Raw genomic sequence first — 17,390 nt, forward strand, 5'->3', positions numbered from 1 at the left:
TCAGAAGAATTCTTTTTTTTATTTTCCCTTTTTTTCTTTTCCTCACGATCAACAGAAACCATGATTTGATCCATTATATTGTGAAATATGTTTGTACATATCTCCAGAATGATTAATTGTAGTACTTTTTGTATAATCTGCAGCTGTTGATGCTGATGGGTATTTGGACTAACGCCTCTGATATTAGCATAGGAAGAGCTTTTATTTCAATTACTCTCCTTTATTTTTAAACAAACCATAAATTCATTGCTATACGTCACTTCTCCATTTTTTCTTCAGTGCACTAAAACAAAGAGGCATTTCTGACTAAATTGAGACTATATTCAGTTAAATGAATTGTAATTTATTTTCACAAAAGGAGAGAGGGTAATTTACCAGAAAGACTAAACATAAATCAGTACAGATCAGCTTTTAATAGGATTTCAGTAAATAATTTTTTGAATTCTCATTCATTATCATCATAGGGTTATGGCATTGTTTTCACAGTTATCCAATTTTGTTTGTAATAATACATCTTCTCTCAAGGCCTAATTCAAAAAGGACTGATTCAAAACATTTGAATTGAAGCATCTGAGTAGCCATTTGTATTTAATAGAGAGTAAATGTAACAAAGCTTTGCTTAACTGGGACTTTGGAGTTAGATGTTGTTCATGGAGAGAGAGTGAGCACAATAATTTGCACAGATAGAACATCCAGAACAATTTAAGCCAAGATCTCAAGGAGTTTTATGAACACTAGTGAGAACATCCTACAATTTTCTTTAGCAGTATTCCTACTTTATCTGTAGGAAAATTGAGTTATTAAATGAGTTGCACAATGCCATACAAAAGTTTCAACAGCAGAGCTAAAAGTCCAGTTTGACTCCATCACCCTCTTCTGATTCAGAGCCTCTTATTGGTCCCGCTCTCTTCTAATTCCTTCCTTTCAGTATTACTGGTTCTCATTGATTGTTATTTTACGTAATTGTTCCCCAGTCTTCTGTCAATCTTCAGACCTGGCTCTTACCATCTTGAATTTAGATCAGATTCTTTCCTCTTCCCTATGTTCACATTCCCAGCTGCTGAAAATCATTGAGCCACTCACACAGGAAGAACTTTCTCTTTCTTCTGCTCTGGGTTTAAGCATCCTATCTTAGAGATGTCCTGGCCCATGACAATCCAGTTTGGAATCTGGGTGAAAGTCCTTACTTCTTGAGCTGGAGCATGTCCAAAGCACACAGAATCTACAAGAAAATTAGCTGGTGAAATCTTAGGCTCTACTGAATAGGTAGTAACTGCAATCTCTTATTTGATTTTCTGAAGAAGAACAATTTTACTGTGGCTGTCTGTTTTTGGCCCATGTTTCCCAATAATTGTTGAACAAACTGGCTAGGCTGAACCCAACTTGACAGAGGGGTACAGATCTCTGATATTAGGTTCCTACAAATTTTATGCGTGTCGTGGGTTAGGTTGAACCGCCCCCCCACACACACACAGCCGGTCACTCCCCCTCCCCCACCCCCAGGAATGAGGGAGAGAATTAAAGGATAAACATGAAACCCGTGGGTTGAGATAAGAGTGATTTAATACAGATGATTTAATACAGTGTAGGTGCTCACCACCCCCTCGTATGCGAAGCCCGTCTCGTCCCGAAAACTGCAAATCCCGGACGAACGCGAGGCCCCGAAATAGAGAGGGGCAGAGAGGGAGAGATAGTACTCTGAGAGTGGGAGTACTGGGAGAGAGAGAGGAAAGAAAAAAAAGAAAAGCAATAGAGCGAAAAACACAGCAAGAGCAAAAGCGGCAAAAGCCAAAGCGCAAAAGCCAAAGTGCAAAAGCCCTTCTTCCCGTCTGACCCTCGCTTTTATACTGGGCATGACACTGCATGATATGGAATACTAATTGGCCAGTTTGGCCCTCAGTCTTAAGTTCCACACAAATCACAAGGGGAATCGTGTCCCCCTTGTCCCATCTATGCTCCCCCCTTATCCCGCTGTGCTTCTGCACTCCGGCACACTGAAAAGTCCTTGGCAGCTTGTTATCAGCGTTCTTCTCAGAGTGAGCCTCTGAGTAAAACCAAAACATGGAGCTTTTCTAGCTGTTAAAAAAAAAATCCCTCTGTCCCAGCTAAAACTAGGACAATGCGCCAACTAGGTAGGAAAGAGATCCTAATGGTGCCTCTACTGAGAGAAAGTCCAATGTTCACTGGATAATTCACATGGGAGCACAACCTTAAGAGAAAGACCTTAGGCAAACAGGTTATGTGGCTCAAGAATTATGCTATGATAATTTTTCTTTGCCATCTTGGGGGATTATGATATCTAAATGAATAGTAAGCAGCAAAGTAGAAAAGCCAGAGGTGCAGAGAGGAGGCGATTCTGGTAGCTGGGGTGCAGAAGGCAGGCAGAGTGGGCAGGAGGAAGACAATGACTGTTTAATAGCACAAAAGACATTTGGAAGAGGGTGCCATTCTTCCGTCTTTTAAAAAGAAGGAAAACGTATGACATGCAGTTCATGACACAGATTTAAATTACAAGGAATTTCTTTGTGGCCTGCCATTGCTGAGAATCAGTCTGCGGTATTTGGTGCAAGGCTTGTATGCATCTCCACTGGTGGCTGGCAGCTGCTGGAGCAGTTGGCGGTGTCCCATGGTCTGACTGGTCAATCATGTTCCCTTCCCCAAAGCAATACACTTTGTGTCCCAGCTCTGGACCAAGGACAGCTGAGAGTGGATATGAAGATACCTGAGAGGATGGCATGAAGCAGTGAAGGGGAGACGGGTGCTGAAGTATCCATGAGAGAATTGCAGGAGGCACAAGAGGGTAGGGTTTACATATAAAATCACAATGTGCAGTTCAGTGTAACTGGTGAGTCTTTGTTGGCCCGTGCTCTGATTTGAGTTGTGAGCTCCTGTCTCGTCCTTCCTTGGTCAGCGTATAGATTTAGTGTAAGGGATTAGTTAAACAGATTTCTGAACTCATGAGACTGATCTATGGGCTGTACAATGTCAAGGAACTTGACTTATATCCTGTGTTGATTAAGGATTCCTTGCTAGAATTGGTTACAGTGATTTGCATTGCTGCTGTAGATGCTTTCCAAAATGTCTTTGTTAAAGAAAAAGAGATTAATTTGTTATAGTGATGTTATAAATATGGGGCTGACCTCTTTCTTCACTGAGACTAGAGGGAGTGCAACAGTTTACTGAAAGGAGAAACTTCAGAATTATCGTGTTTAGCATGTAGCTTGCTCTGTGTTTATCACTGTACTCTAAAGCAGTGACATGCTTATGGTCAAATGTAGTGTACCATTCAGCTCTGGCTGTTACCTGTGGCTGCCTCTTGAGTTAGAAGATCGACATGACTATTGCTGAATCGCTGGAACAAACAGTGACTCTCGGTTCAGAAGCTAGGACAGTATAGGGATACATTGCATACTGTCTACATGTGGTCAAATGCCATCAGGTTACTACAACAAAGCCAGTAAATCAAGAGCAGTAGGAGACTCGGAATATGTCATAGAAGTGATCTCAGGGCCAGTTTCTGCAGACCTTCTTCATGTACGAAATCCCGTTGCGGTCAGACCCATTGAGTCCCACCAATCAAATAAAATAAATCAACAGGACTAATTGCACAGTTTCATAAATTTATTCAATAATTATTTTTAAATGGGGCTCCCATAGGTGAAGAGATATAAAAACAGATATTGAAACACTGCTACACGCAATCTCCAATAAAACCCAACTCCCAGCCTAATCTGTGCAGTTATGTTTCCCCACAACTGGAAAAGCAAGTCTCATGGACAAAGTGTGATCTTATTTTATACTTTCCAATATGTACTCAATTTCTAAGAAATTTTTTTCTCAGTTGTGGTTGTAGAATTGGGAAACATTTGTATCTGGAGTGGGTAATAGAAGTGTCACTTTTGTAATGGCTCTGAGAGAGGTTCTGGTGGTAGCCCCATTTTGCCACTGGAGGGAAAAAACTTCCTTTTCCCCTAACCACATCAAATGCAACTTTTCCGCCTTGTCTACAAGGTTCAGAAACTACTTCGTAATTGTTGCTCTCTTTTTTTCATCTTTCTTTTGCCTGGTGCTTTGAATGTATGGCTTTCTTAGCTGTCTTTCAATTTTTTGCCTAGCCCTTTAAGCTCCCTTTGATGCTAACACTCAGGCTATTAAAATCCCAGGGGGTGAACTTTCCTCTTCTCTTCTCTTAAACTGTGCACTGTCCTTCCATAGTGTCACCTTAAAATTGACATTTCCAAATACTTCTCAGTAGCTTTCTTCTCTACCATTCATTTATTAAGCCCCTTTCCTATCTTTTTGCGCACACACGGGTTCTTTGTACGGATTCTAAACCTTTGTGATGGCAAATAACGTGTATCCATGCCTCTGTATATTTAAATTTGTAAAAGTAGTGTGATAATTTGATAATTGTTTTTAATATGGACAATGTTTATTTATTAGGTAAAAGTGGTAGATTGGCCTCTTCAGCATAACTTTTAACCATCATGCTAATATGTCAGTTATTTGTTTACTTGTTCATCAACTATGCACCATAGATTTATTTTGCTAATAATATTATTTTCTTTTTTTCCTTCCTGTCCATAAAAGTTGACCTTTTTATGAGATACTGTCCTTTATGAGGAATTACTAGCTAGATGTGCTGCAAGTGAACTACTAGTTCTCAGTGTGTATTCTGGACTTTTGTCTTTGATCTAGCTATTCAAAACCATAGATAAGTTGTTCCCAATAATAAACTTGATACAGTTAAGGGATGTGTAAGGCCACTGCATACCATGAACTCCAGGACCTGAGGATTCCTCTTGCCCAGTCTCTGGAGGCCAGCCCTGTGTGCCTGGGACACCTGGAGGTCTCTCCATCCCACACTGATGGACAGGGCAACTGCTTTCTCCTTTGCAAGTTCAACCAATAGTGAGTCTCAGTGTGTATGCCAAAACCACAAACACTGTCAAGGACAGAGGACGCAGGACACTGATGCAGCCGCTTATGCAGATGGCCGTGCATATAACACTGCCAGCACAAACATGAAACGTAAGCATAGACAGCAACATCCCCTTCTTCCTATCCAACTGATCAGGATTGAAGCTTGCTAGTGAAAACACACACCCCGTTGCTCTCCAGGTCTGGAGAGCAGATCCTCTCATATACCAACATGGGCCTTCTGCCTATGTAATAACATTGCCTGCACCCGGAGCCCTCTTAACTGCTCTACAGGTCTTCTACTTGCCTGATAGCCCAGCTTACTGCTCACTAGCAAACGTGCGTAAGCTCATAAGCCCTGAATCCCTAGACTATCAGCAGGTGCTCTACTCCCATTTAGTATTCCTGCCTGGACTCTGGACCTCCTGCTCACCAGCTTGTCCAGTTTGAAGTCTGCTAGCAAATTACATGCTCCCACGCTGATACATATCAGTACTCCAGTCCCCTCTCTGCCGCCCACTCTCCATGCGAGTAGCTGGCACAGAGACCCTGTGGGCGGCACTTGCCAGCTCCAGGTGCTGATGCTGAGACCCTTATGTGCTTCACTTGCTCCAGTTGCTGGCACCATAGATGTGGGGGGCATATTACTTGAAGTTGACTTCAGTTGCTGACCTGAATTTGCTCCCCTCAGTCTCCCTGGTAGCTGGTGCTCTGGATCCACGCTCCTTAGATCCATGGCCTCATCAGCTATCGACACTGAGATTCTCACTGGCTTCATTTGCTGGCACCACTGATGTGATGGTCCTGTCACCTGAGGTCTGCTGACTTCAGATTCACTCCAGTATCTCGAATTGTTGGCATCTAGTCCTTACAGCACTCACACGTCAGGTAGAGAGTGCAGTTATGTGGAAAGATCAAGAAAGGGTTTAATAAGAATATAGGACAGACTGTGGTGATCAGGCACAGGGCTCAGTCAGAGAAGCGTATGGATCTACTGCTGCTTACATGGGACCAGCCCCTGTTACAGCACCGTCTCCTTCCTGACTCCCTCGTCTTAAATATTTCTTAGTAAGTTTTGTACAGCCCTGCAGACATCGCTCAAGTATCCTAAATCCTCCTGTTCTTGTTTCCCCCAGCTTGTTGGTTATGAAGTTCAGGTTGGCCCTCTCCAAAGCTGTGCTTTGGTTTCTTAATGGCCTGTGCAGCAGTGACTGGAGAGTTTGTCACTGTCTCTGTTTTCGCTTGTCTGTTACATTTATGTCAGTGCGTTTTGTTTATGACTTTCACTATTACTCTTCAAATGGAAGAGTTCCGGGATCTGATAGTCCTAATGAAGCAGATACTCTGACATGCCATATACCTTTACGAATATGGGCAGGGGTATCTAAATTCTGCCAAATGAGAATATTATTGATTCTTCAGCTAGAAATTATCATCTTGTCTCAGTTTGAGTTGAAATATGATCTGAAAATAGAAGTCTCAGGAGAGGATTTTTAATCTTATTTCTGGGCAGTTTAGGTAAAGTGGTGATATCTATGAAATATGTTTAACTATCGATTTTTATATCAGGTTTAGTACATTTATCTGTCCATTGGAGAAGCAGATGACCTGGCAGTGGATGAGATTTCACAGAGGTGAAACACTGAAATCGTATGCATCTCTCTATATATACTAGCTAGTTTTCCATGTGAATGGCAAAACCGTTAATATTTGTAACGTTTTTTTTGAAAGGCCAGAGCGGCTCTAAGGGGTTGGCAGCCTGCCTGCTGGAACCTTTTGATCCACTGTGCACTTCCTAGCAGACTTTACCAGGTGTCCTTTCAGCTGGTCTGTGGCAAGGCTTTGATGGGCTGAGAACATGGTCACAACATGGGGCAGCTTTGTCTCAAAAAAAGGGACAGAGGAAGTAGAAGTGTTCAGATCTTGCTGTATGGGTAGTCTGGCTGTGATGGTCCCAATTCTGGAGCCACAATGGGACCAGTGCAAGCTTTGAAAATCCCTAGAAGCTGACGTTGGTTTGGTGGTAACAGTTCCTGGCTCTGTGTTATGATGAGCAGAAGGCAGCGGATCACTGTGTGTGGCATCAACAGAAAAGAAGGCATTTAGTCTTTGGTGGTGTCACTTACTGACCAGACAGGTCAGATATAAGTATTGCTTGGATGAGGTCTGCTTGGAGGCCATGGGTTAGACTTTGCTTTGATTTTTCTTCTGTAATTCTGATGCCTAATGCTACTATTAATATCATTGCGTCAAAGAGCCTTGATCATGCCTTTCTGTCAGATTTATGCTGAGGACCGTAAAAAACTTGGGGTAGGGGAAATCCTCAAGAATTCATACATTCCAAGTATAAAAGAAAAGATAGCAGACAGGGAAGCACGATTAAACACTACTGCTCAGTGTCAGTACTGTGCTTGGCATACCAGCATCTGGAGGAAGATCTGACAAGTGAATGCTGGACACTTAACATTGTGTCTGACAAATTAGAGACAAATACTACGAAGATCCTTGTTCTCATGGACTTACTAAAGCTGCAAGATCCACAAGTAATGCAGAGTGTTTATAGGAAGGCATGTTATTCATGGACTGTTTTGTTTCTTTTAATCTTTCCAGGTGTTCCAGGACCTTGGCACTTCCGTGTTGTCAGGTGCATTTAGAGGATACAACATCTGCCTCTTTGCATATGGACAGACAGGTTCAGGAAAAACTTACACAATGATGGGAACGCCTGTGAGTTACACCTTTCATTTTACACTTAGGGTTGAGGGTGGGATGTCTAGCAGAAAGATTGCTGTATTTTTAAAATGTGATGCTGGTGCTTGTTGAGCAGAATGCTTATACTTGTTTTATTTGGTATTTATATATGTAAAATGAGAGTTAAGCCTTTATGTTTAGGTAAATAATGTAGCATCAGCTAAAAATACTAGAAAATATGGTGTAGTTTAAATATTTATTTTAAATAACCTTCATCTTACTATGTACGAATCTTATCACCATGGTAAAGGACAAAAAAAAAAATAATCTATACCCCTGAATAGTTCTGATTTTTAGAAACGCATAGCTCAAGTTAATACAAAGTGTTCATTCTCATAGAATTTTTTGGCAGTCTGACCTATGCTGAAATTAAATTACTTTCACAAATTAAACTGGATGCAATTCACAGGAATACTTTCCTAACAGGCTTCATTATACACTTGAGACATTTATCTGTTGCAGAAGTTATCCTTTGGCCTTTGGAAACTTATGCTTGCTTCACTTCCAGTTTTGAAATGTATTTGAATGGTGTTTGCCGAAGCTGTTACTTTTAAGATTTTTGTCTACCATGAACCACTTAAGCTGCATTTTAATCTTGGTACTCAGATTGATGGAATCACTTGGGGATTTCCTGTGTTCTGCTGCAAAACAAGGCAATTTGATTTCTATCCATAAATATTCTTGACTGGTGGTAAAACATGCCCCTAAAAAGAAAAAAAGTATTTAACTGTTTGTGTGAGTGGACTACTACTGCCTACACCCATGGGATTCAATTTTTAAGGTGACATAAGGGTAAAATTTGTTCAAACCCTGAAGATAAGAAAAATACTTTTCTGTCATGGTTTATGCTTTTGACAAGAGTTTGGATTTTTAAAATTTTATTTTCCCCACAGACATCAGCAATAGGATTTTTTAAAATCATGACCTGATTCTCTATTCATTTTATTCTAAATCAAGCTTAACTCCATGAAGGATTGTTAAAATTGGGGTTAATGGATGACAAACTAGGATGTTTGTAGTACATTATTTTGAAAATATCTTAGCAATTCAGAATGGCCACATCTTGAAATGATCGTTATTTCTTTTGAAGGAAATTTCCAGGTGTAGTGTGTCTAAGAGTTTTCTGGCTTATAAAGCAATTTCTTTCTCCAATGGAATCCTGCTTTGGTCTAATCCTTAATAACATGTATTCACTGTGAAACAGTGTCATGGTTCAGTCCAGCAGCAGCTCAGCCACCACTCAGCCTCTCGCTCACTCCTCCCTTTGGTGAGGTGGGCAGGAGAAAAACGTAACAAAGGGCCTGAGGGGCGAGACGAGCAGGGAGGGATCAGCCACCGACCATGGTCCTGGGCAAAATGGACTCAGTTTGGGGAGGAATCAGTTTGATTTGTTAATGGTTCGTTCAGAGAGGATGGCAAGAAACAAAGCCAGATCATAAAAAACACCTTCCCCCCACCCCTCCCTTTCTTCCCAGCTCTACCTCCTCCTCCAGCAGCACAGGGGGACAGGAAACGGGGGGAGTTGCAGGTCAGTTGTCACACGTTGTTTCTGCTCCTCCTTTCTTAAAGAAGGAGGACTTCTTCCACTCTTTTCCCTGCTCCAGTGGATCCCCTCCTCATGGGACAGTCCACAGACTTCTTCAAAGTGAGTCCTTCCTGCAGGATGCAATCCTTACCCATTGGATTGCTCCAGTGTGGGCTTTTACCACAGAGTCACGGCTTCTTAGGGAGCTGCCACCTGCTCCGGCATGGGGTTCTCCACAGGCTTCAAATGCCTCTCCGCCTTGTTGTCAGTCTCCAGCTGCTTATGGAGACCATTCTCTGTGACCCCTTTCAGGCATAGGCATCTCTGCTCCATCTTGAAGTCCTCTCTCACAGGCTGCAGGTGGATCTCTGCTCCACTGTTTCTCTCATGGGCTGCAGGGGCGCCACTGCCATCTCACCATGGGCTGCAGGGGAATCTCAGCTCCAGCACCTCCTCCCACTCCATCTTCACTGATATGTGGTGTCTGCGTGGCTGTTTCTCTCAGGTCTCAGTCCTCTCTGCTGTAGCTGTGCCGGCCCCAATGAACCTCAGCAGTCCCAGCAGGATGAACTCCATCCAGTGGGTGCCCCAGGAGTGGGACGCTTCGGAGCAATCCAACCCGCACCGCTGTGACCATCTCCAGTCAGGTGGCAGCAGCCCAGCATGGGCAGCCCCCTGCCCAGGAGGCTGAGGGGCCAGCCTCTGCCTCTCCTCTCTCCTCTGTGTAGTTCCAGCCCTGTTTGGGCTCCTTTGTCCCCGTCTTACAAAGGGCATTCGCAGAGGTGCAGATTGGTTTGGCCCTGGCCTGAGGGGATGGGGAGTCCAATCTGGCCAGAGGCTGGTCCAACTGGTTTTGGAGCCAGGGAAACCGTTTCGTGACTACTTACAGGGGCCATCTCCACTGCCTTTCCCATGCTACCAAAACCCCATCACATAAACCCAGCACAAACTGTTCAAAACTAGGAAGAAGCAAGTGATTGGTATAAACTGAACTTTTGTCCACAGTGGTCTACTTGATGAACCTGGACTTTTGCCCCCCAGCACCATTTTAAGTGTGCCTTCTGAAACCCTTTCATGCTATTCAGCCAGCAGATTCTACCTAAGCCTGAGAGTCATTCTCAAGATGTGTTGACACTGCGATCATTAAAGTGTGAGCACTCGTGTCAGAAGAACAATTCGTCACACAAAAACACACTGTTACTTCAGTGCTGTGTAGACTGTGTGGGCAAGGTTGATGTTGGCTAGTTTGGGTACTCTGAGCAGCCCATATCCATGCAGAAAGCTGTACCGGGCTCTGCGATGACATAGCATAAAGAAATAAAAGTAGAATAATGAAAAATCAAAATATTTGTGACCAATCAAACTAGTTTCTCTGTTGACCTGGCTTCATCTAGACTGCAACAACACTGACATAGGCATATGCAGTATCTTTAGATCAAACAGCTCTCAGATTTAACCCAAGCCGCTAAACTTCTCATTGATGCTGTACGAGTTGCTCTAAAACGACTTTTGCTATAAATAGCGTTTGCACTGAAGCTAAGACAGCTGATGTTACACAGCACATGAGCCCCTGCAGTGTTTCATGAGCAAGATACTTCAGCTGGAGTAGTAGAGCATTGCCATGCTGTTCTGAACTACACTCCAGAGTGGTTTGTGTTGTAATCTACCATATATTCATGACTTTGATGTTGCACTATGATTCTGTCCCTTTCTTATAACTTGGCTTTTGTTTAAAAAAGAGTTTTGCAAGAGTGATAGCAAGTATATGGTTTAATTTTTTTTATTTGTTTATTGTTTGAAGGCATCCATTGGACTGACACCTCGTATATGTGAGGTACTTATTTTTTTATTTTTTATTTTACTTGCATTTCTGCAGTGAGATTGTTTTGATTAATTTAAAATTTACATAAACTTCTGGCTTGTTCAGGGCCTCTTTTCAAGGAAGGATGATTACTCAGAGCAGACAGCATCTTGCAGAGTAAAGGTCAGGTAAGTGTGTCACTGTTTTAGGCAATGCTATGAATGCTTTCAGCAACATATTCTTGTAATCAAACAAAGCAAAGACTAGTTTATTTTGTGTCTGTTTTCTCAGACTGTAATCATTTTGGAACAAGGAGGAGAACACAGAGGAAGGATGAGAAAGTGTTTGGTTTAGTTTTCTGTCTCAGTATAATTCTTTGGATGCTGTCTCTTCCTGTTTGTATAGACAGCTGAAATAGGAGTGCATTAAAAATTTACTTCCTGTTTGTTTAACTCTTAAATTTTAGCCATAATCCTGCATTTGATTCTTATTCATCGTTCCCATTGATCTAATAAAGCATTATGTTTGGAAATTTGGGAATTTGAACTCACAAGTGTTAAAAAAGCATATTTTATGAATTTTTAAATAAAATACTGAATGCCTCTCTCTTCTTGGAAATTTGCTACTCTGAGTTCTTTTTACATGCACTGCATGGGAAGGGGCAGTAACAGAGATAATGAAAATGAATTCATTAACTTTATCATGAAAGATCAGGTGGTTACATTGCCTAAATATATGCTTCCCTTTTTTTTTTTTAATTGCGTGCATTTAAAAGTATTTTTTTTTTACTTTTCAGTTTTCTTGAGATCTATAATGAGCGTGTCCGAGATTTGTTAAAACAGTCAGACCGAAAGAAACCTTACACACTTCGAGTCCGAGAACATCCTGAAACAGGACCATATGTTCAAGGTGAGAGTAGGCTTCACAACTAGCATCAGAGTTTCAAGTAAATGTGTATCAGTTCTGTATGTATCTTTACATGTGTTCATGGCGTGATCTTGATTGCTTCTACTCTTCAAGAGTTACTTTCCCCAAATACTTTGCTTGTTAATATGAATACGTGTAATTTACTGGAAGCTTTGCCTCTGTTATCCCACTGGCTGGATATCCTGCACTTTTCTGTCTGCCTTTCCAAGTATAGGTTGTGTGTGAGCCACAGTGTTTTGCTTTCTTTTATTTTAAAGAAATCTTATCTTGATCAAGAAATCCACCAACATTGGGTCTAAATGGGTTGTACAGGCCAGCCTAAGGTCTCTCCATACCTGTTTCGCTCTTTGGCAGCAGTATATTTACAAAATCATAATAATAAAAAAGTAGATAAGCTCAATCTCTGGCCAGGACATGAGAAGCAATTAAAATCTGTATTATCCAGGTGAGAACCTAGTAAGCTTCATTTTTGTTCATTAAACTGAAGAAGTACAGGATGGTTAGTGTTAGGTGCATGATACAATTGAAAACATCACACATTTTTTAATTTGCACTTGCAACAGGAGCCCCTCTGGTAGCTTTGTGTTTCCTAATGAATCTTAGCTTTCAAATCAGGTGACAGAGAATGTATGAAAAAAATACCTACATGTATCTTTTCCATCTCAGTTGTCTTTCTTTTTTAAGTTCTTATTTCTCTCTCATCGTTTTTTGTACTTCCAGTTCATTTCCAGTGTTGATTGGTGTCTTCACGGTCTTAGATAGTTTTAAATTGGAGTTTGACCATTGGTAATTTGTAAATTGATTTGCTCCCGAAGTTTGCCTGCTACGTTGCCAGTTATCTGACCAGCAACTGACAAAAGGCATGTCCCTCAAAATCAGTGCACCAGTGCAAAAATCGTACAGAGTAGCTTTACAGTGGCGATCAGGAGGAAGAGTCTTTTCCAAACTGAGGCAAGTTTCAAAAATTAGTGAGTTCGTTTAGAAAGTAAATGCATATGTTTCCTTTCCAGTGTGCCTTATATCTAGTGGGCGGAATTCCAAAGTTGCCTCTGGTATCACTGACTTTGCAACTGTTTGGCTGGCCACCAAATGGTAGTAACACCTGAGAGGTATGCATTTAGTATGCAAAGTGCATATCACACTGAATTTTATTGGACCTGTCACATCAGATCGAATACTGATTTCTTATGGCTTTTAGATAGAGTTCTTATCTCTGTTTGTTTTGTAAATTCATTCTATTCTCCCTGGTTCACTTTTCTCCCTCTCTTTTTCTTTGTCACAGCATTGCATGTCAGATTGTTATCCCTGCTTCAGAGATTAAGACAAGATGTGACAGCAGATAGGGTGACTTGACCTTGTGATTGAATGGAACTTGGAATTCCCAGCTCTCATTCCCTGGGCACCTACAGTATCAGTCACAGTACATCTGACAACCAATGCTTATTACCAATTCTTCCTCTCAAAATTTGAAATAAGCACTTGGGAAGTGTTTAACTTGCATGATCCTATACACAAGGGACTATCTGGCATCCTGGTTATTTCAACTGTGCTTTCCCAGCACATCAGCATCCTGTTTAAGGAGAGTTGGAAAACAGATGAATTAATGGTCTCATTAGTATGGCAAACTTACCATTCTTTGAAAAGCAGATTCATAGACATTTGGCCTTTATTGAGGTCTTTCCAAGATTCTCTTTCTACCTGCTTGTTATCAGAGAACTTCATTATTGGTGGAGTACAGATACTAATTATTTTCTTTTAGCAGCTGCTCATTCAGCACACAAGAAAAGGTCTTTAAACTGCTTCCTTCCTTGGCAATTTCCATCCTTTTTCTCAGGCCTTATATCTCCAGTGATTCCTTGGCTGCGTGTAATGGAGTTTCCTTGTTTTAAAAGAAAATGAAGTTATAGCTTCTGCCAATGGGCTGGCTTGCCTTTTGTCACTATTTTGTCTTCATCTGGAACCTTCCAGGCCAAATCTGTCACTTCTATTCCAGTTCTGGTTTGGTTTTTTGTTTGGGTTGGGTTTTTTTTTGGTTTTGTTTTTTTTTGTTTTTTGTTGGTTTTGTATTTAATGTTACACCTTTTGAATAAGGATTTTATATTTAGGCACAACTAAAAATTTTAAGTGGAAAAATTTTATGTTAGAGTTCTGAAATATCCCATAAAAGTCCCCAGTTGTTTAGATTTTGTAAAATAGGAAGAAAGGATAATGGGAAAAGGTTAAACTAAATAAGATTTGCTAGCTTTGACCGTGTTTGTAAATCCAGTATGAATATTTTATTTTAGAAGATTCTCTCCCCCTGTATCTTATGACAGCCTCCAAAAATCATTGTGTTAATTCCTGTAAGAAAAATTTTAATTCTAATGATAACTGTGATTTGCATTTTTAGAAAAACTGATGCATGAAAAATGCATGATGCTAAAGGCATCATGGGGTGTAATTAGAAGCTGTTGTGAGAGCATGTGAACAGAAGTGATTTCAGGCTGATGAGTCAGTGGCTTAGGGCAACAGTCAGATGACAGTTCTTTTTTTTAGATATGTGTATATAAATATGTTTTAATAAATAAATATGCTTATGTACCGTTTATGCAATTGAGAACTGTAACAGTTTACTTTAATTGAGACGATCATGGCATCTTTTGAGGAGAGGGACCAATAAACAAGGTATGCTTACATAACTCCTTTTGGAACGGCACTTATTAGCTCACATCAAAAATAAGTAGCGGTGAGAAAGTCCGGAGGTCTTTTGAATGCAGGTGAGAAGCACAGTCAGCTTGGTTTTAATAACGTCAAATTCAAGAAAATGAAGTGGTTCACAACAGTGGTGCAAAACACCCTCTTCAACTGCAGTAATATATTGTTGCAATCAACAATTGCTGATCTCTGTAATGAGGGCCTTCTACGTGCTGAAATAGTCTTTGGCAGTTTTATATGTAGCCTCTCTGTGCAGGATCAGAGTGCAAAAATGGTATCCAATAGCTAGATGGCTGAGATCAGAATTACCAGCAAGCTTACTAGAAGGAGAGCTTGTTTTGTGTTTCCCTTCCAGGCAATTTGCTGTATGGGATAAAAATGATGAATATCAGCAAAGCTTAGAAATTTTGCATTATTTCCCATAGATCCAGTATGTCGAGGACTAACGTCTGTATTTGCATCAGACTTCTTGCAAGCTATCAGCAATTTTAAGGTTTGCTGACTTTGATCAGGAGCTCCCCAGTATACCATTAGTTTGTCAGTTGTGTGGTTGGTGTCAATGACATCCAGAGGATAGTTAGCACTGGATAAAGAACAGACAGAGAGGAAAATCAGAAAACTTAACCCCTTTAAGGATGCTTAGATGTTCTGGGCAATGCATTCGCAAGTCCAGTCAGGAAGTCCCAGCTCTGAACGCTGTTTTGAATAGTTTCCAGCCCATCATTTCTCCACATTAAAGGCTGTGAGATTGTAGCATTTAAAATGCTGAAAGTGTTTCAGTGCTTTGGATTGGAATCGTTTCAAACTTCTCCCTCACAGATGGTTGCACAGTTAAGGAATCGGCTGCTCTTAAATCAGGAAATGATGCAATCTATTTTGTTACTCTGAGACAGTTTTCAGGGGGAGATCCTTGCTTACTCCAAGGCAGATTTCTAGACGAGAAAGCGTTTTTGATCTTTCTATGGGACTTGAAAATGACCTTTCTTTTTCTAGCAAGCAACAGAACACTTTGTCATTTCTTTTCAAACAACATTTGCAATATTTCGTTTACCCTATTGAAAAACTGAATGTTTCAAACTCTGTGCTAGATTTACTATTCTAGTACTTATGGAAATGTAGGTAGGTAAGAATTTCTTCCATGCCTCCATTTTTTAACTGCATTTTTATTCAGTTAAATAAGACCCTGCAAAAGGGTCTGGGAAAACAATATGTGATAGTTTCCATATTTTGAACTTTGAAGATCCCAGTGCTGTTGGAAAAATAATGGGCCTCTTTCTCAAATGGAAAATGTGATGACTTCTGGAATTAATGTGTTGTAAAGGGACACTAGAGAGCTGAAGAAATGCTTTTGTTTGAAATTCATCCTGTACTTTGCGTGTGTGCGAGTGTGTATGCATGCACACGACAGGGTTTTTTAAAAGTGAGTGATCCAAAAATCTTTTTTTTTTTCTTTATGTGTATCAGTTGTTACAGGGCTAAAATAAATTCCCATCTTTGGCTTAGATTTTGCTTTCATTTAAAGTGAAGCAAGCTGTTATCATTGAGGATAGACTCTCTCTAGCAATGTCAGAAGCACTATTTCAGTCTTGTTGAATTTCGTATTCGTCTTGACTCACGTTCTAGCAGTAGATAAATTATTTGATCCAAATAAATCACGTTTCAGTACTCTGCCTTCATCCACACTTTTGTGGTTTAGAATAAAACGAACCAAATCTAACTCAGTGTGGGAAGAGGAATTAGACCTGGATTCTAGCTCTGAGATAAAACTTTCCTCAAAGGAGTGTTTTACTGAGTATTGTATGACGAAGGCTTGCTTCACAACTCCGGTAGTTTTTTAGGAGTTACTGCAGTACAAACGATAACTAATCATCACCATAAAATGCAAATGAGGCATGTTAAACTGAATTTATGTGAAATATAAGCCTGTCGAGGTTAATTTTGTGTGTCAGCTAGGATTTGCATTTTGCAAGGGGCTGGCACTGCCGCTGCAGCGCAGCAGCAGCACAGTGCCCTCCACTGGGACCACTGCTCCCACACAACAGGCTCTGCAATGCAGTATCTCCTTCAGTTGTTTTCAGTAGGTTTTTTTCCCCCTTAAAAATAAAATCAAATTAAGAAAAACGCAACTCAAAGCAGAAGATACGAAAAAGCCAGACGTTTCATATCACTATTTGGGTACCCTCTGGGGAGAAAAGAGCGTGCCTAGTTAAGTAAATGGTAAATATTCACAGGGGTTGGTTCCTCATTCTGTGGAACAGAATGTGAGCAGAGCCGTTATCCAGAGGCAATGGCAAAAAGCTTCTTTACAGGGTCTGTACCCAATTAATGGTAGTGACATAACTGAAAATTTCTTACGGAGTTTCAGTTATGCTGGTTTTTAAATACCATTGTTCTTGTGTACCAAGTTGGAAAAAAGTCTGTACTTTGAAGGTACAAGGTATTTTTTATAGTGATGTCGCTGCATCTGAAGGATGGACTGCATTTTTAAAAATTTTATTAAAAAATATATATTTTTTTTTTAATAAAATAGTTCTCTAGTTGAGAGGCTACTTGTAGAACTGACTGGCATCCCAGCAGAATAACCTTATGCTCCTAATGTTGGGTAAACTGTTGAATATACTGACTGAAACTTCCTGAGAAAAATAGGCATTTAACTCTCTTTAAATCTTTGGCAGGATTGACTCAACATTTAGTTACAGACTACAAGCAAGTTGTAGAACTTCTAGAAGAAGGAATAGCTAAAAGGTATTTTATGAAACAAACCAGCTCTAT

The 17,390-nt window shown here is 40.6% G+C and overlaps 1 protein-coding gene across 1 annotated transcript in view; it reads left to right on the forward strand.

Moving 5' to 3' along the window:
* The window catches only part of STARD9 (StAR related lipid transfer domain containing 9), a 117,832-nt gene that overhangs the window by 45,754 nt on the left and 54,688 nt on the right, over window positions 1-17,390 (forward strand). The window contains exons 4-8 of the mRNA XM_086613607.1: window positions 7,531-7,647; window positions 10,998-11,030; window positions 11,124-11,185; window positions 11,794-11,906; window positions 17,294-17,363. Of these exons, the coding sequence (XP_086469733.1) occupies window positions 7,531-7,647; window positions 10,998-11,030; window positions 11,124-11,185; window positions 11,794-11,906; window positions 17,294-17,363 (395 nt within the window). The remainder of the gene's footprint in view (window positions 1-7,530; window positions 7,648-10,997; window positions 11,031-11,123; window positions 11,186-11,793; window positions 11,907-17,293; window positions 17,364-17,390) is intronic.

The sequence above is a fragment of the Tauraco erythrolophus genome, chromosome 6 (assembly GCF_009769465.1).
Source record: "Tauraco erythrolophus isolate bTauEry1 chromosome 6, bTauEry1.pri, whole genome shotgun sequence".
Lineage (NCBI taxonomy): Eukaryota > Metazoa > Chordata > Aves > Musophagiformes > Musophagidae > Tauraco > Tauraco erythrolophus.